At 38.2% G+C, this 27,492-nt stretch overlaps 1 protein-coding gene across 2 annotated transcripts; it reads left to right on the top strand.

The window, feature by feature from the left end:
* The first annotated feature begins 758 nt into the window (after window positions 1-758).
* On the top strand, window positions 759-16,013 carry LOC104599808 (agamous-like MADS-box protein AP1). Of its 2 annotated transcripts, none has more exons than XM_010262542.2 (8): window positions 759-1,235; window positions 14,293-14,371; window positions 14,522-14,586; window positions 14,662-14,761; window positions 14,840-14,881; window positions 15,218-15,259; window positions 15,353-15,483; window positions 15,562-16,013. In XM_010262542.2, the coding sequence occupies exons 1-8, from the start codon at window positions 1,051-1,053 to the stop codon at window positions 15,668-15,670; spliced, it is 753 nt and encodes a 250-aa protein (XP_010260844.1). In that variant the 5' UTR covers window positions 759-1,050; the 3' UTR covers window positions 15,671-16,013. The 2 variants fall into 2 exon arrangements, with proteins under 2 accessions (XP_010260844.1, XP_088757124.1); XM_088900998.1 differs by having other exon boundaries at window positions 907-1,235; window positions 15,359-15,483.
* Window positions 16,014-27,492: the final 11,479 nt, after the last annotated feature.

The following is a 27,492-nucleotide window of genomic DNA, read 5'->3' on the forward strand; positions in this document are numbered from 1 at the left end:
ACCAAGCCATGCATGGTCCAAACCGGTTCGGACTTCCATTCTCTCATAAAGCAGCCATAATGATGAAGTCTTTTAAGTTTTAACCATGACCCACTATTATCATCATCATTTTACCAAAGACAAGCAATTCTTACTGGTGGATGAGTACAATGCTTACACCCATGAGGTCATGGCTGATGAGTGTATGTTGTGTAGTGAGAGGTAGATAGTAATAGTAGTAGGAGTGGTAGATCCTAAAAAGCAAAGCCAAAGAAGGGAAAGTTTAAAAAACGGAGAAGAGAAGCAAAATAAAAGGATATTTTGGCAAAACTGAAAATCAGTGCAACTCCGGTTGCAAGCTGATCATGATTCTGCACAAGTAGAAACGCTGGCGCCTGGCGGAAACCTGCCAGAGTTTCCAGTTTCCACCACTCCCCCGGGATTTTTAATGCTGGATTTATAAAGAAAGTAAGGCGCCGTCAACGGAACAAACAAAAAAATAATGGAACCCCCCCTCCTTCCCTCCCTGCTCCCTCCAAGCTCCAGCTCTTAGCGAGCTATACCCTCTGCCCGTACAACTCGTACGGACTGTCTAAAGTCTGTGGTTCCCAAACGAGACAATAACGACTGTGCAGTACTCGAGCCAATCGCAACTCGACAGCACATCCATGAAATACCACCCTGATTTTCCCATACCGCCCCATCCCACCCGCTTTCCTCCTTCTCCCCGGTTTTCCACTTCTCTATATATTCATCCTTGCACACAAACAAAGCTTTTGCCTCATCACACTTCCATACAATTAAACCAAACCTGTGCTGCCGAGGCTCTCACTCAGAGAGAGAGAGAGAGTGGGAAAGAGAGGGCGAGGGAAAAAATGGAAATTTTCGTATTCTGTTAATATCTATATGTAGCTACCTAAGCTCTTCTCTCTCTCTCTCTCTCTCTCTCTCTCTCTCTCTCTTTCTACTTTTTTCTGCTTATCGTTTGCTTCAAATCTAAGAATTTCCGTTCTAGTTTTATCTCCTTCTTTGTTACTTGAGATTCCTGGAAAAGAAGAAGGAAAAGTAGAAATGGGGAGAGGTAGGGTTCAGCTGAAGCGGATCGAGAACAAGATCAATCGCCAGGTGACTTTCTCCAAGCGGAGGAACGGATTGCTCAAGAAAGCTCACGAGATCTCAGTTCTCTGCGATGCTGAGGTCGCTGTGATCGTCTTCTCCACCAAGGGAAAGCTCTTCGAGTACGCCACTGATTCCGGGTACCGTATTTTGCTTGTCTCCTAAACTTTCTAGGTTTTCTCTTTTTTCTGTTGCGTCTCTATGGTCTGATTCTTCATTATCACGTTGTTCATGCTTCGCATTTCCCCAAAAACGATTGCCTCTTTGCTCTCTTGCCGATTCGTGAAAATCGATTCGTAAACCTAGATATACTCGAAGATACAACTTCTAAATCAGAAGAACAGGAAGAAAAAAAGATAAAGATGATGAAACTTAGCTTGTCTGAATTTATACACATCAATTCCAGTATGTTTCCAAGAAGAATATATATAAATAAAAAATTATAAATAATATATTTTTTCTCGAGAAACCTGCACAAAAAGAATCCAAGCCAACAATATTTATATGCATAATTTAATTTATTTCTACATATTTGTTTTTTGTATTTTTAAACCATATCGGACTTTGTATGGGTTGTGCTTTGTTGTATTGCAATATATTTCCTGTCCTTCGTACCGGAAAAAAATTCATGCAAAAAAAGCCGTTTATCTGTTTGTCTCTTTTTATTATTTTTTTCGACCGGAATCTCGGATTCCGATCAAACCGGAGACTGGTATCGTTGATGCTGGTGAATGTTGAACATCGATCTCTCCACTCATTGAGCCTTGAACTCGTGCGAGTTTGCAGCTCCTTGCTAACTTCGTTGATGTCTATTATCCTAACCTAGTTCTAGACTCGTAGGTGCAACTTTCTGGCTTTAAAATGTAGAGAATATAGAAAGGGAAAATTTGCTTTCCGAGTTTCCTCTCGTAGTCAGATTGCTAGAAAACGGAAAATTCTAGAAAGAATCAAAGAAATTATTAACAAATTAAAAGGTAGCTAAAAACTTAAAAGAGAGAAAAAGAAGGGTGACTGGGTGAGAAGAAGGTGCGCAGGTTAAGCGAGGAAGGCATGGTGTGCACGTTAGAAGTGCATACGTGTTGGTTTGCTGTGCATTCTCGTCTCGAGATGCAGTGATGATTCTCTGAGCCCGTTTTCATTTAAGTCATGAGCGCCCATCAGTCATGGGCGCAAAATTGCAGACTACTGAAAATTATCCAACTTTCTCAAATTCTGATCCAAACAAGCTGGGGGTATTCAATGAGAGCGTGCTCATTGTGTACAATCCCTTGAGGTTGCCACGTTATGGTACGGAGGGATTCTTTTAAGATTGTTACATACTACTTTTTTTTCTTTTTTTTTTTTTTCTGGCAGGTAGAGTCATTTCTCGCTGAGATGGACCGATAGAAGACATATAAGCTGAGTTTGAGGGGACTAGACTGGCTCATCCATAAGAAAAATACTGAAATGGTTCATAATCTACTTTATGGCTTATTATATTCTTTATCAAATAATAAGACTAAACATATAATTTTAATCAGTCATATTTTAAATAAAACTCAGAGTGAAAGACGAGGTTATGTGCGCTTGAATCTCATATATGTATAAGATCCGTTTAGCTTTAGCATTTGAAACTTATCAAGAACTCTCGTAGTTTGGTGGGTGCTCTTTCTTCTGACCATACATTGTTGTAGGCTTGTAGCTTCTTTTGGAAGTATAGATCTTTGGCAAGCTTACGAGCTTTGTTTTTACATGTTGGTTGAACTTTTGTTTTATGTTTTCTCATTTGGTGAACTGATTGTCTCGCTTGGTGAGACGAAATTGAACGTATGTGGGTGTTGTAGGTCTGATTCTACACCATTGTCCCAGATTGGTAGTCTGTTGTTTTACATGACTGTTTGTTTTGATTTGCATGAACAACTACTTTCGAGATAAGTAAAGCTCTTGTTGTGAAGCTTAATCTTTAAGAGATTAAGGATGAAACGTATGGATAAATGTTATTCACGTTCTTATTAGTTATTATGGATAAGAAGATATAGACACTACTTGAACAGAGAAACCTAAAAAAAGGAATACAGTAATCAGTATTAATAGATGCATGCGTAGGACAACATGCAAATAAGAAGAAGAACAAGACAAAAAAAAGGAAAGAAAACGATGCATTGGAATTGTAGAAACCTCACCTTGCCACCTTCGGAAGGTGATGAATTGCAATCAACTGTGGGAAAGTCGTCCAACAGTCTCGAGTTTGACTTCAGCAACTATAGTAAGTAAAGTGAACATTGTGTTCGACCAGACAATGAGTGAGGTTACATGTCTTGGTGTCTCGGTCTTACCTAATATGTCTAGAACTCTGCCCAAAATAATATACTGGGGATGGGATGAGTCAGGCACCAACCAACTGATATCCAAATTTTTAAGGTCAACTTAAACTTCGACAAGTTACAACAAGAATATTCCATGCTAATCAAAAGGGAAACTAAATCTTTTTCTAATTATTAGTTCTCGTGCTGGTTCTTTCCAAGAACTTAATGGCATCTGTTCTAAGTCTAATGTAGGGAATTACTTGTACCGTTTTTCTTTATTTTTAAAGTTTTGACCACTGGTCCTAAAGCTATCGCAAGCCCCTTTTTGTGACACTTCAAATTTTTATCAGTTCAGTTTAAGAAGAAAACAAGATGTTCCTTTTTGTATTTCTCTAGATTCATGTTGTTAGAAATCCAAATGGATAAATGATTAAAAATCGTAATGATAATTTAAAAGACATCTCCACGTGAAAAATTAGTTTGAGATCCAAAATGACCTATTGATGGACCAGATTTTGAGTTCCAAAATCCTAGCCACATTTCTTTTAATTTATTTTCTTTTTATTTTTCTACCAAAGAATATTGGCTGTTATTTGTGGGAAGTACGTACTAATAAAAGGTGGGGATACAGGGTTATAATGAGGACTGGGAGTTGAGTAGGTGGCAAATCCAAAAGGTCCCCTAATTAGTAGACAAATCAGATTGAGCATTTCAAGCCCCAACATTGCAGAAAATGGCAGACATTGTAGGGATAACCCCTAGATTCAACTAGTAATCTAAAAGTATGTTTAAAGACTAACTTAGAAAATGAAAGTGGCCAGTGATAAAGTTAATTTTGATAATGATGTAAGTTTGGCTTAAAAAAGGATAGTAGATATAAATTATTCTTATTTACTTGAATATCTAAAAACTGTCCTTTTGCTTTCCTGTGGACAACATTTTCATAGTTTGTCTTGTACAGCTTTGTCGTATCCAAGTTTAAACTCAAACGATGTGACAGATCAAGAGAAAAATTAAAGAATATATGGAATAAGAAATAGAAGAGAGAAATATAATTTTTAGGGGATTTGAATGTTTGAAATTCAATAGGGGAGCAATCTTTACATTCAAATATCTACATTTAGTTCATGATGTTCAATTTAATTTGATAGAATAGTATCAATAATTCAAGATAATTTGACAATGTAATTCACTGATTAGCATAATAAAGTTAATTTCTAGTGTAGAACCAAAGTTTGAAAGAAAGGTTCAAGATAATCAGACAGTATCAATAGCTTTTTCTTTTTAATTTTTTAATTTTTTTTTAAATCTGATTCAGAAGGGTTGGTTTAAGGCCCATCCGTCCCCTGAACTGGTTGAGACCCCGAAACATTCCTGTAGGAGTGTATCGGGAAGCCCCCGATATGATATGTATTGACTGATATGGTCTGATATGTATTAAAAATTTGAACCTTCGTTGAAAGCACTGTTTATTGAACATTTTTAATGTCTTGAAATCTGTCCAAGGGATTTATAGCTCTACCCCTAGATTTCACTCAAGTTCAAACTCAGCCCATCTCCTCAAAGCTTGCACAAGTGTAAGAGGTTATGTTAAAATTATTTTCAAAATCAAATTTTCATCTTGTTAGCCCAATTTGTTGTCCTTTTTGAAATTTCTATCTAATACGAGTTTTGTACTTGGGAGTTTATCCCAAAGTTGGTCTACAAAATTGACATCAATGTTGAGTATTAAGAAAGGTGAAGATATTGATAGGACCCCAATACATGCCATTCCACCCATATCCATTGTATTGGCCAATATCTAGGGGTGTCAACTGGAATGGATTTGATCCAATCTGGTCCAGTCCAATGCAAGTCCATTACAAATGGATCAGGTCCTATCCAATCTAACGGATATTTTGAACCATTTTGGACCAGTCCAATTCAATGTTTGGACCATCTAATCTGTTCAAATTTATTTTAATTTAGATTAGTTCTATTCCAAAACTTGGTCCATTGACACTTATATTTTTATCTTCTATCAATGGACCAGATATTGGCTCAATCCAATATAAATTCATTATGGATGGAACAGGTCCAATCCAATCCAATAAATACTTTGGACCATTAAGTCTGGACTGATCCAATTCAATATTTCTTGTTGGTCCGTCCAACTTGATGCTGGTCTGAATGGGATCCAATCTAAAACCAGCCCATTGACACCCCAACTGATATTAGCAATGTATCAGCTAATGCATAACCTAGTAACTCTCTAATGCACTTTTTTTGTTAAAGTTGCCATTCTTTTTTTTTTTTTCTTAAGAAATTCTCTCACCCACTTTAAAGATGCATTATTTTCTAATTCTAGATAAAAGATTCATCAACTCTCTACTTTTGTATTGACTATTTAATGTTAAAAAATTATATATTACAGTGCCAAAATTAGGGACTAAACCGAAGTCACCCACATCACAAGCATGAACTTAACCAATAGGATACACTGCAACAAATTGTTAAAATTACATGAGCTCCAACCTTTAGCCCAACTTATGAAATTTAAAATTAATATTTTAGGTATTAATGAAATTTATATTGCTTTTTCACGGTATATGCACACGCATATTTTAATTCTTTTTGTATTCCCCAGCATTTAATGAATCACAAGTGTATCCCACTTGCTCACACTTACCTTATTTATAACCATAGTGCCTCAGATTTAGTGTTATTGACTCAGTTGTGAGACTTGCACCAGTTTCCTAACATAGTCATGCATATCTTAATCATTCGCCCACATCCATTTCCTAAGTGTGTTATGATACATCCTAAAATTGAATGGAAGCTTATACCTAATGAGCGGGAGACTAGAGCATTGCCCATAACCCCTAGGTGTATTGAGCTAAATATAGAAACCAGCACAAAACTAGAAACTTAAACCTTGCATCATGCTCAGCGAGATGCTTGGCTATCTCTACTGTAAGATGGTAGATAATTTCCTGATCTAAAAAATTTGGTGGATCTCATTATTTATCTCTTCAAGAAGCTCTCTAATTAAAGTTAAAATTCGTCCCCCACAAGATAGTTTGTTGGCTTCAACGGTGAAATCATTCTATAGTAACTGCCGTTGACGTAATTAAGTTGAAGTTTCTCTAGTATTCAGACCATCCAAACGAGCTCTTAATTCTTCCGTTGTGTTGGTATCTGGTCAGTAACTGTCACTCAACTCCGCTAACAGGTTACCTCTCCAGTCTCCAGTCCCCAAGTCACATTATTCAACCATTGGTTTTTATCACATGATGGAAATCAGGCAAATCAATTCGTATTATATAGAAATAGGCTTGTACGTAGTTTCTAGCTTGCCTTAAGTTACCACCCAACCTACTTAACGGGCCTCTACCAGAAACGAGAACCTACTCCATTATCATCATTACACTCGTTGATAGGCATGCTCAATAGATTTGTAGCAAGATGTAGGTTCACGAGCTCCAATGAGGTATCTCAAATTCTCAATATACGAATTAGAGTTTACCTGTGAAGAACTTGAGGTCCCTATGGTAATTGACTTAGTATTATATCTGGTTTTCGCTAGATATTTAGGCTTTAGGTTTTCTATCAACTTGCAACGCTTTCGAGAAACAGTAGATAAATGTTCCTAGTTATTTGAATCCTTGGAATCCATCTTTTAGTCTAATACGCCAAGGCAGCCAAATATTTTTGTTTATCAGAGATATCTTCTCTAGTGGAGAGCCTCCGATGTTTAATATATCATAACATCTTTGCAACTTAAATAAATGAAGTGTTAATAGGTAAATTTAAGTCTTTAATACAATGTTTGATATCATAACATTGTCAGCATTAGCTTCCTGAATACTCTTTACTGGTGTTTTGACCTTCATGGATGGCCTATTCTCATGTTCTTCACCAACGTTTTGAAACTCGTGCTCATACCATAAATTGTAGTGGAGTTATCATCATAGGGTGTTATTTTCTGAAATTTTCAAGAACACTAAAAAATGGAAAACATCTCAAGAAGTCGAGTGATATTAATGCCCTTGGATCAGTATCGTACAATTAATTACTAGTATTATTTTTTTTTACAATTTCTGCATTATGTAAAGTGATGATTCAACCAACTTTGACTTCAAACATGATAGTGAGTAAACATAAAACAAGTACCTTTTATCTCGTTCATTAACGAAAATAGACTTGAAAAGTGGAAGAATTGATATCACCAGCAATGTACTAAATTTTCTTAGAAAGTGACAAGAACCCGATAGCCCTCTTCTTACAGTTACCCCGAGGAAAATAGAAAGAAATAAACTGTCCATGAAATAAACTAACATAAAGTAAAAGTTCTAAAACAAATATATAACGTGATAAGAACATGATATAGAACATTATCAATCATTAGAGTCTTTATATTAGTTAAATGGATGTTAAAAAGCGAAATTAATAAAAATAGCAAGATGAAGTGTTATATTAACACAAGAAGGAAAATGCAAGCTGAAAATAGGAAAAAAAGAAAGAAAAATTAGGCATCATTCTATGAAGGATTGCATATCCTTCTTAAGAAACATGTATAACCAAAATTTCTAAAATCAATGTCAACTTGTTGCTCCTCGGATGTTGGAGAGCAATGCAAATTGATGATGTTGCACTCGTTTCATTATTGTGCAAAGACCCACAAATCTCAAATTAATGAAAATAGGTTTAAAGGGCGAATTCATTGCTTGTGTCCAACTATGTATATCATATAGAATAATTTTGTAACACAAGATGTAATAAAAACTAAAATTATCCAATTCAACAGATTGAATTTAACTAGCATTAGCTTTCCCAATTATATATATATATATATATATATATATATATATATATATATATATATATATATATGGTTGTTTCATGTATTACCCAGACAAACCATCGTGTGAAAGGCAACTTTAAAATCTATTTGATACAAGATTTTGATGGGGCATGTTATGCCCAGGTGCAAGAAGACGGATGCATAACCTTACATAACCAGCTGGGTCTTTTACAAGTTTTCTTCACTGAAACCTCTGGCTTGTTCCTTTCTATTCATTGGAAAATAGGATGTTTTATCGTACAACCACTGGAAGCAAACCAAAAAAAGTTCTAAGCATCTTTTAAGAAAAAGGAACAGATTGACCTAGTAGAGAAGGTAAGGTGAGTGCACCTCACGTGCTTCCTTCTTTGTATCCACCCCTTAATTCCTCTGTAATTTGTAATATGTGATACAAAAAGAAAAATGAACTATTCATAATTACCAACCTTTCTCGAAGGTATATTTTAGTGTATGAAGACTGACCATCTCAGCTACATCACCTATCACTCTCATTCAAATAGATGAGACAAATCCTGGAGGTTTAAAAGGAATCCAAAAAAGCACAAAAAAAAGTACAAAACGAGAAACTGATACACCTTATATGAATCGACTCATATGAATCAAATACAGCAAACTCCTTTGCTGTGGAAAGTTTGTAAAATGAGTACCTTAACAAAAAGTAATAATAAGAGTACTAAAGGAAGATAGATTTGTCAACATCAAAATAGGTAGTTGAGGTGACTAATTAATAGGGCATGTTTTGCATCAAATGTAAGTGGAAGGGATTGCTTGGGATAAACCTACACAAAAGAATTTCCAAGGGGTGAAAAAAGAAGTATCATTGTCTAGATGAGTAAACATCTCATCATTAACGTACAAACTATAATCAGAAAAGCAGATTGATTCCAAGAAAAAAAATATTCTGTATTTAAGGATTCTTCAAGGAAAAGGTATATTCAACAACTTTTTAACCTATTTTATAGAGATGATTTATCACATAATTATGATGTCACTAATTTCTTGAGGCAATCAAAAGAAAAGGGGGGTAGTGATGTGAAAAGACACAAAGTACTAGTTTGTTGGGTGGTGTGGGAAGAGAGAAATAATAGAATATTATTGGAGAAGGGCAGAACAGAGGTTGCTTTTTGGGTAAATACCTTAGACATCTTCAATTCCTTTTCAATGTCTGATTGGACTTGGGTTGAAATAACACTATTCAAGAGTAAAAGACAAGACTTAGGTTGGAATGGGAACTCCCAACAGGTAATAGAGTAAAATTAAATTTCATTGGGAGCTCCCTCCAAAACCCGAGAATAGATGGAATAAGAGGGATTTTCAGTGATTCAAACAAGAGTATTGTGACAATATTTTCAAGGACAATTGGTTGGGGAAACTCCTGAACTGTTGGTTCTATTGCAAGTTCACAGAACTTTCCTCATGGGTAGTTATACATTGGAAAAATCCAATAAGCATATTCCTTGGGAATTGGGATATGTTCCTCATAGAACTTTCCTCACCCCAATCTCACAGGCACATTCCAATGTATTGAGAATATTTCTCATGAATAATCACATATAAGTTTGAGAGACTTTCCTGTTACATGCTGTGAGTTGTGAGAAGCACTCTATCAGGAATAGATTCGGACTCACCCCAATCTCACAGCTAACTGACTCCTTACCAAACAAGGGGTTATGAGGCAGTGGTTGCTTTGGGTATCCTTGTAACTTGGGCTTGTAAGAGGGGTGTGTCACTTTGGTCTATCAAGTAGTATTTATCACTCATTTTTCAAGTTAATTTAATAAATCTTACCTTTGCTAATTAAAAGTTATAATTATGGTGTCTCTAAATTAGGTTATTATCTTCCCTATCAAACCAAGATCTTGTAAATTTTATACCTCGAGTGAGTTATAGTTGTTTTATTGATAGGGTGTCAACATGTGAGAAAATTCAAGTCTTTGTATTTTCATCTCCATCAGAGCTTCTTTTTTTAATCTCATTACAACTTTATTAAACTTATCAGAACTAAAATCACTCAAATATATATCCTGAAAAAAATACTCATAGAAGTTGTTTTAAAGGTTAAAATCCATATTCAAGCGTTTCTACGAGTTGCATGTATAAATAGCCAAAAGGTGTTCTAGGAGAGTCGGGATCAAATAGGTACAGTATTGTAAGCACGTTCAAATCTTTTTGATACTTGCCCCGTGAAATACCCTCAATCTAACCTTGAAAACGATTAAAGATAACTTTAACAGTTGTCAAAATATATATAAAGTGTTAACGTCTCTCTCTCGTGCACATGTGCATTTGAATGTATTATTATACTCGAGCTATATACTAGGAACATACAATGTTAGGCACATCACGACACATGTTTCTCATTTTTCTTTCTTTTCAGAGCTAAATCTTGCTTCACGATTTTGATCTTCTCCATAAAATCTCGTATCAGTTTTTCACACATGCTATATTGCAAGAAATAGTCGCGCATTCTTGTATTTTAGTCATTGTGAATGGGGGGGGGGGGGGCACAAAACTCTTATGTTGCCGTCCCACTGGCTAGTAACTCCATATTTGCATTGCAGTAAAAAAAGAAAATTGTCATTTTCAAGAAAAGTTTGGTATGATTCTGAACCATACCACCTTTTTTTTAGAACCATGAATCGGACACCACCTTAGTTTTCCCTACTTCTCTTAGGTCCTTCAGTTTGCAGTTAATAGTTCGTTATTTAGGCATTAGTCTTCCATGTAAATTACCTAGTTTTCTCTACCAAAGAACAAGGCGCAAGTCTATACTCTTAAATCAACTAGAAGCCATTCCCCCAATACATATTTCACTCGGTAGAGAAGATACAACAAAATCCACATTACTGATTACTTAAATATGAATCCCATTCTATCAGTACTCTGACCCTCATGAGACATCATGGTCACCTTTCCTCTTAAGGAAAAGAAAAAAAAAGTCATTCTAAGAGCATTTTCTTCGCATATAGTTCCCTCCACTCTCAAACAATGAGCATCTGGGATTTTGTTATTTGATATTTCTATTAATTTTGAAACATCCATCGACTGAACATCAAATAAAGGACCCAAAAGAAATGCTTTATACATTATATTGTTATGGCTTTATGGGTCCGAATTCTTTTAGATAAGGTAGGGTGTTAATTTGTTATTTACAAATAGATCATCCATTAACTGATGCAGTTCAATATGACGCCCCAAAAATGCACCAATTCATTTTAAAAGAAGACAAATGGGCTCACATTTAAACTCACTAATGGGCTTTCAATGGCTATTCAAATTCTTTTAGATAGTTAGGTTGTTATCAGTTCAAGATGAAGCCCCAAAAAGCACCAATTGGTTTTAAAAGAAGACAAGTGGACCCACATTTAAACTCACTAATGGGTTTTTAACTGCAAACGTATTAAAAAACCTTTATAGTATATTATTGGATTTTGAAGGTTAATTTTATTAAATGCTACATCAATTAGTTTTACATTAAATGCTCTAATGATTGTTTTTGTTTGCTATATAAGCCGGGTAATCTCTAAGTAAATTGAGAATCCTAGAGATTTTTTTTTTTTTTTTTGTTTTGGTTAACCAATGGCCTGTTGACTGGGTCAAATGGTTCACAGTTTTACCGGTTAGGACACCAAATCAACTCAATCAACATCTTTTATTTTAGTGGGATTTGTGGACTGCAATTCCCCACAGAAATCTGATTTGAAGCCCCTTCCTAGTCTACTTGTAGCCCCCCTAAACCGCATCCTGCCCGTGGATTTGGCATCAATCCATGGTCAGGATTCAGTCCACCCCTAGAGTGGAGCTCTAAATTTCTGGGGGTGGACTGAACTGTATTTTATTTATTTATTATTATTTTTTTTTACAAAAAAAAAAAAAAACCAATCATGCTGGGAACTCAACAGACCCAGATTCCTGGGCTGGTGACAGGTTGGCTCTTTCAAGCAGCTAAGCTAGTCAGCAATGTGCCGAAAACCTTCGTTTTTAGATGTTCAATGTAGATAAAGCGCAGCATGTATAGCATGATTGCTTCAGGAGGATTCCCATTCCCTGGACAATGTTTACAAAGGAGATTTCAAACTGTTAGGATTGATTTGTTTCACTAGAGGGGGATTGCGAAGGAAGATTGAGCTAAGCAGATCATATGAAGATGATGATTAGCATGTGGTAGATGACAGAACCAAGTGTTTTTCTTTCATCCTTTGATAAGAATGAGAAACCCAAGGCTGGGTAACCACAGATAATTATAAATATGCCCTATCAAATAAATGCATACATTGGGCGAAGGCCACGAAGCATCCCTAGAAGATCCCTAATAGTTACTACTAGCCAAGTAAAACAGGCATGGAGAACTAAGATTGACATCCCTTTCGTTTTCCCGCTAAAAACTAATGTAGATGTTCTCAATCTCTTGTATGTACTCTTTTCAAGTAGTCCTGGACTTCTTAGTTTGGCTATTTAGCTATCTTTACCTTCACTCCAAGCTGTAGGCATGGATGTCTGGAGTACAGCCATTGCGCCAGGCATAGCTTGCAAATAACTTACCAGTCTTCTCCAATTCCTCCCTTTGATTTGTATTCTTGTTGCTTCAGCATAATCAACTCCTTACGCTGTTGTTCTGGATACACCAATTTGCTCCTGAGGAGACCTACAAACTTCTAACAGGGTACCAGTCAGTGGCTGTATATTTGGTTGAATTGGAACCAGGTATTTAACAAAATTTGGATTTAGCTTTAGTAATTATTTTGAAGGATATTCTTGGATTTTGATCAACACTCAAGAAGGGAGAGACTAATCATGAATAGGGAAGAACACAATTCTGGCTTTTACATAGCTGATATGAACAGAAATTTTGGTGAAAAAGAAAAAGCAGATTGCAAAGTAATGGTTCCTTCACTTCCTCGAGAATGCATTAAGTTCAAGAATCACTTGTGAGAAGTGCCCAAGCACAATACCTACAATTATCACAAATTCATAGCTTAGAAGTGTGGGAAGGCAGAGAAACAACATGAAAAGATGTGGAAAGTAGCATTACCATTGAGTTGAAGAGTATCGAGAATCGATGGAATTCATCAATAGGAATCCCAAAGTATAGTCATTACACAATGCTGCAGCAGCTGAGTTGTTATATAAACAAAGCTTGTGAAAAAGGGGCAAAAACAATGAAGAATAGTTCAAAAAATAGCTTTTTTTGCAGTGAATTTTTTTATTAAAAGATTGAATTTAAATTCAATCAGTTACGGGTCTTAGATTCAGGTTTAGATCTTATTGGTTCTTGGAATTTCATATTTAATCTGAGTCCATTTCATTAATGAAGAAAAAAAATTAAAATTTTACAAATATAATAACCAATCTTTTGCTTATATATATAGTTTAAGTTTATATAAATAAAAAACGAATACATTTATTATTCATAAATAATTTATAATGGGGCTTGGATAGCTGGTCGAATGATTCGGAAATAATCAGTTCTCGGACATTCATACTCCCATGACAGCCTTACTCATGGATCTCTTCTATAGGTAGAATGCTGCCACTTTACGGATTACCCAAGCTTTGGCCAAGCCATGTGCAGTGTGTGATAATCTGCAATTATTGCTGAAGCGAACCACTAAATAGTTCCAGCTCAAGAATTTTGGTGGACAAAATTCTGAACAGCATGTTGACAGTTGACGAGAAAATGCATCATTTCAAATTTTGTTTGGTATTAATCCCATGGAAACCCGGGGATGAATAACATTTTCAATATTTTATATAACCAGAACCAGTCTTCATGCACGATACAGGTAAGTGATATACAAAAGATGATTTTACCAAAAAAAATGATATATAAGGATGTGAAGAATGATATCATTCCCCTTGGGCAGTAGTAAATCACCATGAAATAAAGCTAATCATGTAGATTTGTATCTCTCTATTTACTCACATTTTCTGAAAAAGTGAACTTTGCATGACGAAAGTAGTGCTATTGCTGTTTGTGGGAAGGGAAGGTTCCTTGATATGGTTTAGTCTGTTGCAGATAAACTAACTCGGTAGATTTTCCTTATCCCCCACCCCCAAAAATTATTACAGCATGGAAAGGATCCTTGAACGTTATGAAAGATATTCTTATGCAGAGCGAGAGCTTATTGCTGCTGATTCCGAATCACAGGTACGACATTGGAACCACTCCAAAATACAAAAAAAAAAAAAAAAAAAAAAAAATTACTGTCAACTTCTAAACCAAGTTTAAAGAAACTGTTGTTATTGTGATTCAGTGCTATCATGTAGATGGCTCACTCTTTTGATTAATACTGTGCAGGGAAATTGGTCTCTAGAGTACACAAAGCTTAAGAATAAAATTGAGATTTTACAGCGGAACCAAAGGTAGAGCCTGATGTCAAAGCAACAATGATAAAAGTGGGCAGGAAATTAAGCTGACTTTGTCCCTGATGTTTCCAGGCATTATGTTGGAGAAGACCTCGAGTCCTTGAGTCTGAAGGAGCTCCAGAATTTAGAGCAACAGCTTGACACTGCTCTCAAACAAATACGAACAAGAAAGGTTTGTTAACCTTGTTCCTCAAATTATTAGGCAATTTCAACAATTGGCTAATTACTTTAATAATTCTTTCCCTTGCAGAACCAACTCATTTACGACTCTATTTCAGAACTTCAGAAAAAGGTAAGCCCATGCCTCAGGGATTATTACGATTAACAATTTAAATGGAGAAGTAAATAGAACACAAAAACATATTGATTGTTCTGATAACCCTCATGTGGAAACAATGTGAAATGCAGTTATTTCAACTCTCAGCGTTTCTAGGAATAAGGGTTGCTAATTGTTTCTAGGTTGATAAAGAGTAGTAGATTTTCCTTGTAAAACTAAGACAAAATTTCTCATCCCTCCCAGTAAGTAAAAATGGCGACACACAAAATAAGTAAAAATGTTTTAGCAACCCAATATTCTAAGGTGCACCATCTCACATTATCTACACTGATTGTGCTTTCTTTCTTACAGGAGAAAGCGTTGCAGGAGCAAAACAACATACTGACTAAAAAGGTAAGTTTTTTATTACTTGCATGGGCTCACATGACAAAATCCTACCACATTCCGACTCATTACATATGTCAACCGTATATTCCTCTTAAATAGCTCAAGGAGAAGGAGAAGGAGAAGGAAAAGGAAAAGGCTCTGGCCCAGCAGGCTCACTGGGACCAACAAAACCAAGGACAAAGCTCACCGTCCTTCCTGCTATCACAGCCACTTCCCTCACTTGCTATAAGGTCATTATCTCTCTCTCTTTCTCTCAACCAACCATTGCCCACTTGCTAAGGCTAAAACTTTCTATACATATGATTCAGTGGTACTTACCAGGGAAGGGGCGCCGCATGCGATGATGAAGAAGCTCGCTCGCATGCTCGGACCAACTCACTTATGCCGCCTTGGATGCTCCGCCATTTGAATGAATAGAAGAACCAACTACAGTCTTCTGTCTGATCAGCAGTTTTCGATCATTATGCTAGCTTGATGGAAATTGCCTTCATGGCGGGAGAGGTGTCATCTCAATCTCATTACTTTCTGTACATCAATTATGTGACAATGTATAATCTCTATCATATATAGGGACTAGCATCCACCAAAGAATCGTCAGGTTTGAGTGTATTTTGAACTTTGGGTTTTTCTAAATTATACTACTCTCTAGTTCTAGAAAGTTATATATCTAGCACAAGAACGAGGATGGATGAACTTGGATTTCATTGGATTTCTGTCTCTGGTTGTGTATATAAATATCTAAACTCTGTTTTATCTTTTCCCTTCATTGTCCAAACTGAAACAGTATTAGCCCATGTTGATGCTGTTTAGAAAAGCAAACAATACAAAATAAATATATACCAGCTCTCTTATTATCTAGCTAGAGGAAAAATTTTGCTTTAACGACGAGGAAAACCTTGAAACCCAGCAGAAGAGTGAAAAGTACAAAGTTCCCCACAGAAGAAGATTAAACAAAACCTATTCTGGATCGATGAAATGAGGGATTCGGTAGAAAAAATTTGTGAGGGAAAAGATAAACAGAGGCCTCATGTCTCCAAGCAATCCACAACTGCCACTATTGCTGGCAGTAGCTGAGATGATCAGAAGTGGAACTAAACATGGTTGTTCTGGATAAAGACAGCTACGTGCTTTTTAGATTGAGACACAACGAACCTGAGGGACAAACCTTTTGCACGTAGGATCCCTAAGCTTATAACGATTTCGCATTGAAAGCTAAAGTGTAGTGGCCGTCGAGAACTGTTGAACGGTTCTAAAAAGAAAAGGTCGGAACTCGGAGACACCAGAGTTTTTTTTTTTTTTTTTTCTTTTTCCTTCCAAAGCTATTTCTGGCAGCGGTTTTTTCTATTCTCTCATATTCTTCATCATCCCCGCCTCAGAGGTCTAATATATGTTAGCACAGACCAACCAAATAAATAAATAACAATAAGTAAAATAACCTTCCCTCTTGCTTGTCCAGCAAAGGATTGACTCCATGAGATAACTGTTATTTTAGCCATCTACCGTGGTAGAATGAAACAGTTTTGTATCAAACTTTTGACCAGCCTGCTTCACTTTTTATCCGCAGATCAGCAACCCAATTGTTTCCTGGAACCCCAGACCACGAAAACGAGCTTCTGAATATCTATTTTTCTTCCACCAGAAAATGTATTAAAAAAATACAACCAGCTGTAAAGAATTCCAGTTCCTTTTTTTTTTTGTATTTTCTTTCCTATAAAAGAAAATCCAGTTGTAGTCTAATTTGTTTCATAGGTATTGACTATTTTCTTTCTTCCCTATGGTAGTAAGATCGTTCACCTTCAGTCCTATAGTTTTGTTAGGCTTTGATGGGTAGGGAAGCGATTTGACTGGTCAGGACAAAAAAGTGGAGGCGAAGGATCGAGCGCGGCTGATGGACAGATCCAGTCTATATAAACCTTCAGAAAACGAATCTGTCAGTCATGTAGTACCGAGTTCGGAAGTGGACATTTATGGAACGAGAATGAACTGTGACCACTGACCGCACAACCCCTCACTGTCAATTTTCTCATTCCCAGAAGTTGCCCCCAGCTGCTCCGATTTGTGGTTTTGCTTCTGCTATTTACATATAAAAGCGTAAGGAGTAAACACGTCAGTCCAGACTCCAGAACCAGATATAAGGGTATAATGGGCTGGGCCTATAAGTCTCATCCTTCTCAAACATTTTATTTCAATAACTCATGGTCATGGTGCATGGCTAGCTACTGGTTTCTGCTCGCAGCCAATCTCTCCTCCCCATACAAACCATAAAGCCTTCGGCTTTTATCCATGGATGAAGTTGTTACAACTGCGTTGATTTTAATTTTGTTTCTATTGCATGTATCTGGTCAAAGTCCCTGGCCATTCCTATTTCCAAGCAAATCCTCTGCTTCCAAAATCCTGGATATCCCAATGCCCCCAATAGCTAGTACTCCTATAGAAATTCAGAAATGTAGAGATAGCTCTTGCTGTGGATGGCACCCTAGGTTCGGCTTTGAAAAAGAACATGCTGTGTTTCGATCCACGTCAAAGCCCTTGTATTTAGATAGAACAGCCACTTCATAGGAAACCATTTGTGTTGAAATCGGCTAAAGTCTGATATAAATACATATTAAAATGTTACTCCTAAATAAGAAGAGCAATAGCTAGTCCAAGACCAAGAATAATAACAGGTCCTTTGGGAGTTGGTGGGTGATTTCAGACACCACTTGCTGAACTTTTTATTGCCCTTTCTTCAAGGGCCAAAAATACTGGCTTCTACATCAGTTAATAGTTTCCTAGGCAATGCATAATTAAGGGGGCATTATTTTTTAGATTTTGAGAGGGAGAAAGTTGGTCGATGGGATTTTGGTTCCTGTTGACTAAGAATCTCATGTTCTTTTTTCAGATTAATATAGGGATCAAAGAAAGTTTATTTTTTTCGATATCATTTATCCAAGTGATACCATTTCCTAGGTGTGTAAATAATTTTCCCACTTGGGGGGAAAGTTTCTAATACTTGAATGGGACAAAAGTGCCCCTTTTAATAATGATTTTTTATGGTTAAAATTGTCATTTCCTATTTTACTTGGGAAATAAAAGAAAATGGTTAAATATGCTTACTTGGGTAAGTATTTTACAGAAAAAACTTATCCAATTAATTGCATTTATCCAAATAAGTAACTTACCAAACAGCAAATAGGACCTAAGTAGTACAACAAAGCATAAAATTGATTCCCCCCTTGGTCAAAAACAAATTATAAGTTATCAGTCGACCTGTGTACCCAGGAATAAAGACATTGATGAGTCGAAATCCTATCTGTTTTCATTGCATCCCCCAATCTTATAGAAGATAAAACTTTCAAGAAGTTTCACTTGAATCGTGTGGAAAACCTCATTTCTCATCTATATATGTTATGTAGAACTTAATTATGTCCAGCTATGGAAGATCCTTAGGATTACGTAGAACTCTAATTAATAGTTAATTGAAAACCATGTACGATAGATAGTTTTAGGTATTTTCTCATAGATCTTTCATTTTATGGAGGAAAACCTTCTGTGACGCATACAAACGTAAACTCAATCAGTTTGAACTTTGATTGCTGAATAGTGCCATAAAAATGCTCCATGAATGAAACGACCATTACCCAATAATATTGATCCCTGTAGCTATATCCTTCATCAATAATGTCTTTAAGAAATAGTTCCCACCGTTCCTCCAACATAACAGAGACAGAAGTATCAGAGTATAATCACATTGTGCTGCATCCCGAGGCCAAGAATAATCAAAGTCAAAGGCATGAAAAGGGAGAATAGTTTAACGACTCATGTGTCTTCAATTTCTTGTGGCCATTCATTTTATGAATCCGCTTTGAATTAATTTGACAAAAACCCAAAGTTAAAATTTCATACTGGTGTAGGTGGAAGCATAGGACTTAGGCCAGTACGGGTTCGATCCATAATCAGCTTATGAGTTTGAACTAAATACGAAGAATTATGCATTTCAGGGGTTTTTCTCTCTTATATACTTAGTCATTGTCTTATGAGAGAAACGTGAGACATTGGATGTATCGAGGTTTAGAGTTTTTATCTATGAGTGAGGTTGTGAATACATAACTTTGTATCTCTACTCCATTGCTAACTACAAAGTGGATTTTTGCTCTCCATTCACCCATAAAGATAGGCTATAAGTTGAATCACATAAATCTGTATATTCTCTTTGCTTGCTTCTCTTTATTTCTATTTTTGTTTCACTTTAGATGACATTCAAATCTATTTTTCTTGGATTTTCCACAAAACCATGCATGCCTTCAATAGGCCATTCTCTGATAAAGCCACCATATAAACCACTGCACAGGAAACCTCTGTACCATGGGATAATCAAGAATGGAAATTAAACCAGGAAAAGGAAATTAATACAGTTCCAAGTTGAGACAATTTACAATTGTTTTAGATTATTTGAAGCAAAAAGTATATCACTAATTCATGTTTAGTCATTGCCCACACTCAGATTCTTAGGTAAAGTTGTGGTTCAAGATTTAATCTAGCTTTAACAGCGTCTGAATTGGACCAACTGCAAACATATTCTTTAGATACAATTCCTAACAGCAAGAACTCTCTAATCTCTATATACATTTGTACCATTTTTTTAGGGAAGGAGGAGGTATATATACTTGTCAGATAACTAAGGGGAGGTTTTCATATTTTATAAGTACGGCCTCTGATGTACCATCTGATGGAACAGCTGCAGTATGCTCAACTCATGGTCATGGCCATCAGCAATACCCAGCCACTGGCCACTGGGACATAACACCTGCAGTAATGAACAGCTAGATGTTGTTTATCGAAAAAAAAAAAAAAATCGTACAAAGGAGCAGCTCAAGCCTCAATGGTACATTTTCAGTAATTGTTCTAATAATACGGACTTCATGGTAATATACTAATAAAGGTTACATTAAACTTTTTCAAAATTCCTAATAACCATTTCGAAGATTGGGGTCAAGTTATCAGTTTGATGAAGCAGAAGGATATGCTCATCACAAAACTCTCTTCACGCCAACCTCATAACACATCTCCCGGTGTATTGAGAAACATTTTTCTATGAATAATGGAGATGTTACTAATGTGCTGTGAGATTGGTATGAGGAATTTGTTCTCTAATTTGCAAATCTGTATTTGTTCCTCACAGAATACACCTAACTCTCACCAATCTCACTGTATTTTCAGATGTGCATTGACGACATATCCTGTATTCGAGTCCACGTTCTGTGCACCTGGACGAGTACACCCGCCAATCACAAATGCCCACGTTGGCGTGCTTAAAATTTACTAACTTCATGGGCGTTTATTAAAAAATCCGGATTCTTCTATAAGGCCAGTGTATACGATGCAGAGCCGAACATCTCTTTTTGTTTCCTTTCTTAATTACGAGCACAGATGGGGACGGAGTTTTACGCCCTCAAGACTGTTTAATCGAACGCATGAGAGTATGTCCGGTGGCCTTGCCTCGCCGTAAAGCCTTACGCCGATAACTCCAGATCTGCCTATCCAGCCTGAACCTAGAAAACGCTTCCCTCAAGCAGAGCCCTTGAAGAAATAGACCGCAAGCTCTGGTGATTCGAGACCGTCGTCCTCGTTGTCGAAGGGTTTGGTTATGGGACAGGTGACCATTTTAAAATGCCGCAAGACTCTTGAATCCAATAGAAGGAATGAATATTCTGCTAACAAGACCATAGTTTCGAGCGGGGAAGAGGATATGGGATGTGAATCTTCTACTCTGCTGTTAAGGTATGTAAGTAAACCCCGTCCACCACTTCCCCCGCTTCGTCCTTCATCTGCTGTATTATAATGAAAAGGGGGGAAGAAATTTGCAGGTTAATTGATTGTTTCTCTTCCCCTTGCAGGGTTAGAGTTGGGACTGATTGAGGCAAAGAGGGTGAGTGGCTGGTTCCAGACAACATGAAAAAGGATCTTCGGGTCTTGGCTTGGGTTTATATAATTCGTTTGCTTTTGTATTTGAAAATTCATGTCTGGACTCTGGAGAGAGGGAGATAGAGAGATAGAAAGAGAGCTGTTACTGTTGTGGATGGAGATTGGATAAGAGAGAGAGGAGACTGACAGACAAATTGACGACGAAGCTTTGATGTGGAGTGGATCTGGATGAAAATGCGGCAGTTTGCAATTTGCAGTGCACCCGGGTTTGCAGAAAACAAGGAAACTGCCTCCGGTTGTTTGGTTTGGCTGATTCAGCGCTTCACTTCCCCCACTGTGGAATTGAAACTGGAACTTGCTTACGCGTTCCTGACACCAGTGGAATTGGAGAGGCGTTACCAATGAATCGCATGGGTGAGCTTTGGCTTCGTGGTCCCAGCGTTATGAAAGGTAAAAGGCAAAAAGGATGAGATCTCAGACCCATCCACACCCACCGCCAGTGGCTTCTGCGTTCAGTGATATCGCCGGTCGCAGGTGCATGCTTTTGGTATAGGGGTTGGCGTGTATTTTTTTTATCTTTTTGTGTCCGGTTCAACCGGATTCTTTAATAAACGTCCGTTAAGTTAATAAATTTGGGCGTTTGTGATTGGCGGGTTTACTCGTCCGGTGTGCACCGCACCCATGGGTGCACAGAGTGTGGACTCCCTGTATTCGATGTTGTCATTTATGAGAAGATATTGTCGATGCATGGTAGTCGGTGCAAAGTCCATTCGAACAATTATTATAGTTATAGCCTTGCATTGCATTGGGAATATCTCCTCCCCATGAAATAAAAAACAGAAATACAGAAATGTTTTTCATGCAAAGCTGTAAACACAGTTGGAACTGGCCTTTGCACTGACTGAAGCCGGTCACTCAACACGTGACAAAGTGGATCAAATTAAGGAGATGGGTTTCAGTCAGTGCAGGGCCAAAGCCATAAAGACTGTTAGAACGGGTCTTGCACCGACTGGAATAAATCATTGTAAATTGTATTGATAGGTTTAAAATTGGGATAGGAATATGTAACTTTTGAATACATTGGGCTAGACCCAATGTTAGCCTGGGTTAGACAAATCGGACTTGGGTTCAGGCTTAGGGCTTTAAGAATGTTTAGGGTTGGGCCTGGGTTGAGTATAAACCTGGCCCATGTTGCCCGACTTGCACGGTTGCACCCTGTTAAATGTTAATCTGATTCATTAATTTAGGAACAGAATATCTATTTGGGTGATTGCCGGCCTGCTAGGGAATAATTGTTGATAAATTACTTCAAACTCAAATCGTTACCTAATAAGGAAATACATATGTTGTGTTGTTGTAGATAAAATGCATGCGTTGACGGCTTAAATGTTGATAACGGCAGAAGTAACTGAATTGAATGACTTATTACTTAATCAATTTTAGACAAAATGATTAAATATCATAAAATATTTGAAGGATGGTAATGAAGCCAAATTCAGCTTCAAGCATTATTAAGGAACTCACAGAGTTGTTCCATGGTTTGTAAATGGTGACTAAGGCTACCACTATTTGCACTTGCACCTCCCAATAAAACCCCGGCCATTGCATCATCAAAAGTCAAAACAAAGTAGTCTGTCATTTTATTTTAGAAAAAGCTTTGGTGGACCTGACCTTAATTAATTTTCTTTGAGTGGCAAATGCACTAATTATAAGAAAATTTATATGACTAGCTAGTAGTCTGTCATTTTAGATCCTTTGGAATGGTGGATCACTCATTGTTCATGGGTTTCTGAGCTAGCCTTATCCTCTTAATCTAGGCACAAATTAAACTTTCCTAACAGCGTAAATATTGAAAAGGGTAATGATGAATTCTTCATATATGGAGCAGAGCAAAGAAGCTCATTAAACCCTTGGACTGATCTCTGGATTGGACTCCTCACCGGTACTAATCTATATAATTAACAACCTTATTTTAATATCAACTAATTTTGGTTCCCTTAACTAGTTTTTCTAACAACCCACTGAATAATTAACAAGACAACTTACGTACGTACCTTGTTTGGAATTGGAGGGCTTGACCACATGGAGAAGTAGTAAGTACTACACTACTACTTCTACTATTGTGTCTTGGTTCTGATCAAATGTGTTCCAATTGACTACAACCATCATCTTTCTACTCATCCCCGCATGCTTCACACCCTCACTGCCAAATTGTAACAAGTGTTCTCTTCGACGCGCCATCAAGTGCCATCCACTATGCCTATAGCCGCAACTCCAATGTCCAAGTGTGTGCCATGGGTGGGCTAAGCATATATTTTTGTATGGGGGACTGTCAATGGCAATATTATAATATTATAGTATGCTTTTTCATCTTTTTGACGTTTCTTATTGTCACTCCCCCAAAAGCTTAACGTACTCTTTGAGGGGAGGTAGGTAGTCGAATGAGCTCATAAGCGTGTAAAGGTTAAGCACGAGATCCCCTCGACACTGTACTGTGTGTTTGTGCTTACCACTGATTAACGCAATACAAGTAGCCTTTTGCTAATTTGTGTGCCTTCTTGTTGCCTTTGTGTGTGTGTTTGCTTTGTTTCGTAGGCTTACTCGCCCATTTCAAGTACCGCACGGGGCCTCAACGATTATCCCCGTGACAGTTGGTATCAGAGCAGGTTGCTCCTCAACGCTCGTGATCGTTGCATAGCAACACTAATGGTGGCGCAATGAAGCACAACAAGGAACTCACCGACGAGATTAGGCATGGCCTTGCCCATGCGAGGGAGACTGATGAGTCTCTAGGCGATGAAGCCACGGTAGAGAAGGCCCCAAGGGGTCGCACATCCAAGACAAGCAAGCCTGACAAGTCAGTTGACACGCTTGCTGCCTTCGACACACGCATCCTTCGCTGTGAAGTGACTGTTGGGGAGATGCGTGACCGAGTAGAAGAAATCCACTTGAATGTGGAAACAATTGAGAGCTCCGTGGTGGAGCTAAAAGCCCGCTTAAATGGCATTATGAACGAGGTCCAAGACGTCCTAAATAGAACCCTCAAGGAAGTCCTTGGAACAAAATCCCGACAAGAAGGGAGCTCATCTCGATCCGACATCCAAGACCAGGTGGATGAGATGAGAGCTGAATGGGTGGCAATGAAAGTGGCCATGGCCTCTCCCTCCGACCTCCAGACTCAATTGGATGATCTAAGATGAGACATGACGCTCCTCAAGAGATTAGTGGCCAGCACTCCAAGCCCCTCCACAACGCTGGCCCCTGCTCGTGTGAAGATTCGGGAGCCCACACCTTATGCCGGCTCCCGAGATGCTAGAGAACTTGACAACTTCTTGTGGCAAATGGAACAATATTTCCATGTCGCTGGCATTGAGGATGACCTAACACAAATTCATACAGTGATTATGTATTTGACTGACATTGCTATGCTATGGTGGCGCAGGCGATGCCAAGACATTGAACGGGGTACGTGCACCATCGAGACATGGGCTGATTTCAAGCAAGAACTAAAGCAACAATTCTACCCAGAAAACGTGGAGTACCTGGCGCGGAAGAAGTTGAAATCACTCAAGCATGAGGACTCACTCCACGATTATGTTAAAGAGTTTTTAGCCCTTACCTTGGAGATCACGGACATGTCCGACAAGGATCTACTGTTCAACTTCATGGACGGACTGAAGCCATGGGCCGAACTAGAACTCCAACGCCGCAACGTACAGGACCTCGCCACAGCAATGGCAGTGGCGGAGCAACTCAATGAGACCAGCTTGTCAGATGAAGAAACCCCTAAGCCAGAAAACCCACGTTCCCCTAAATTGAGTGGGGGAGCAAGTCCCTCACGCCCTCCGTACGACAACTCCAGCTTCAACAAGCCAGCAAGACAAGACTATGGGAAGAAGCCACAAGGAGAGCAAGGCCCTCAGCACCGTTACAAGCCCAAAACCGCTGGGTCCCCAATTTCTTGCTTCCTTTGTGGGGGAAATCACTTGGTTCGCAACTGCCCAACCAAGAAGAAGATCAATGCCCTTGTCGCCAAGCTCAGTGATGACGAGCAAAGTGATGAGGAAAAGTCTGTACAGGCGCCTAGAGTGGGCGCCCTTCAACTCTTCAACGCCATGGTGAAGAAAGAGGCCAATCATGGAAGGCCAAAGAAAGCCCAAAGGGGGCTGAAGTATGTAGACATCCTCCTCGGCGGGAAGCTGACTCAAGCCCTTGTTGATACAGGAGCCTCCCACAACTTCATTTTAGTTGCCGAGGCCAAGCGACTCAATCTGAACACTGTGAAAGAGACAGGGTGGATCAAGGCCGTGAACTCCGGGGCAAAGGCGATTGAAGGCATGGCTCGTGGGGTTGACCTCCAAGTTGGGCCGTGGACAAGCAAGATTAATCCTTCAGTGGTACCCCTAGATGACTTTCGAGTTGTCTTGGGAATGGACTTCATGAGACAAGCAGAAGCAGCACTCCTGCCTCACATCAACTCTTTATGTATCTTGGACGAGCGCTCCCCTTGCATGGTACCAGTTACGACTTCTACTAAGGTTCATGGGAAGCAAGTTTCTGCACTACAACTTTTTCACGAAGAAGCCTTGTTCAACACCAACATGAAGGAAGCAGAGAAGTTCCCCACTCCACTGGTGGAAGAAGCCGCCCCTCAAGCCAACAACTACAACAGCACCAGGCCATCCAGCCGTCTACACCTCTCCAGCAATAGGGTTCATGCGTGTCGACAACCATCAAGAGAAGCAGAAGACCCAAGGCCGTGTCAAACTTTGCCCACACCTACTGCCACAACCACCGGGGAGAGTGAGTGCCACCCGAGCCATTTAGGGGCCACATTCACATTATCCCTCAAGATAAATCCCGTAGTAGCCTTGCGAGTCACCCTTGGGGAAAAATGCATGGGAACCAACACCCAAACAATCCAAAATACCATTTTGACCTAGCCTTGGCCACCAACTTTCCTACCACCATCAAGAACAAGTCAAAATCCTACCTTGAAGCAGCCAAGCAGGGACATAACTTAGGGACTAGCCATAGGTTTTCCCACCATCGAGAACATCCACTGGCAATCTACCCAACCTACTATCTGGGCCTTGGAAGAAACCCGGTTCGTGGAGCAGTCGAAGAACCTTCTTTCACCAACAACAAGTTGAAGCCTCAAGCAGAAATTAGTCTTCGAGGACGAAGACTGAATTGAGTGGGGGAGACTGTAACAAGTGTTCTCTTCGACGCGCCATCAAGTGCCATCCACTGTGCCTACAGCCGCAACTCCAACGTCCAAGTGTGTGCCATGGGTGGGCTAAGCATGTACTTTTGTATGGGGGACTGCCAATGGCAATATTGTAATATTATAGTATGCTTTTTCATCTTTTTGACGTTTCTTATTTTCACTCCCTCAAAAGCTTAACGTACTCTTTGAGGGGAGGTAGGTAGTCGAGTGAGCTCATAAGCGTGTAATGGTTAAGCACGAGATCCCCTCGACATTGTACTGTGTTTGTGCTTACCATTGATTAACGCAATACAAGTAGCCTTTTGCTAATTCATGTGCCTTCTTGTTGCCTTTGTGTATGTATTTGCTTTATTTCGTAAGCTTACTCGCCCATTTCAAATGTCACACGGGGCCCCAACGATTACCCCCGTGACAAAATGCCAATCTTCTCATTAACTCTTTTGACAGCTTTTGATATTGAATGCATGGCGACCCAACTCGAACACGAGTGGTGAGTGGTGACCCGACTCAAGCAGAAATTCGACAATCTTATACAAGCCCATCATCAAGTACAAATGGTGATCCTTTAATGCTCTTGAATATTGACTTTCCACGTGCTTTTGGCTATTGAAATCTAGGTTGTAGGAAAGGACTCTAAATAGGACAAGCTAGATGAGCCCCCTGCGATCAAACCATCTGATTTCAAGCATGCTTTAAACGTATCAATAATTCAATACCATACTATACCCAGGTTTTAAGTATCAATACCATACCCCTAATACAACATACGTTAGGATCGTAGGGGTGTCCACGGTTGGTACTGATTTTTTATTTTGCCCAATCGAAATCGAACCAGTACCACTGCTTAATCAATTCGTCCGTTTCAGTTTTTTATATTTATAATATATATTATATAAATATATATAATATTATATTATAAATAATAAATGATATATAATATATTTATAAATAGATCGTATATATAATATAAATATATATATATATATATATATATATATATATATATAATGAATATATATTTATATATAATACATAGAAAATATGTGACATATTAAAAAAATATATAAAATATACACAAATATATATACTGGTCAGTTCGGTTAAT

This window comes from Nelumbo nucifera, chromosome 3 (genome assembly GCF_055504915.1).
Source record: "Nelumbo nucifera cultivar China Antique chromosome 3, China Antique-T2T, whole genome shotgun sequence".
Taxonomy (NCBI): Eukaryota; Viridiplantae; Streptophyta; class Magnoliopsida; order Proteales; family Nelumbonaceae; genus Nelumbo; species Nelumbo nucifera.

Coding starts and splice junctions, on each gene's coding strand:
- LOC104599808 (XM_010262542.2), top strand. CDS start 1,051: ATGGGGAGAGGTAGGGTTCAGCTGAAGCGGATCGAGAACAAGATCAAT. Junction 1,236..14,292: donor GAGTACGCCACTGATTCCGG/GTACCGTATTTT, acceptor AAATTATTACAG/CATGGAAAGGATCCTTGAAC. Junction 14,372..14,521: donor CTGCTGATTCCGAATCACAG/GTACGACATTGG, acceptor AATACTGTGCAG/GGAAATTGGTCTCTAGAGTA.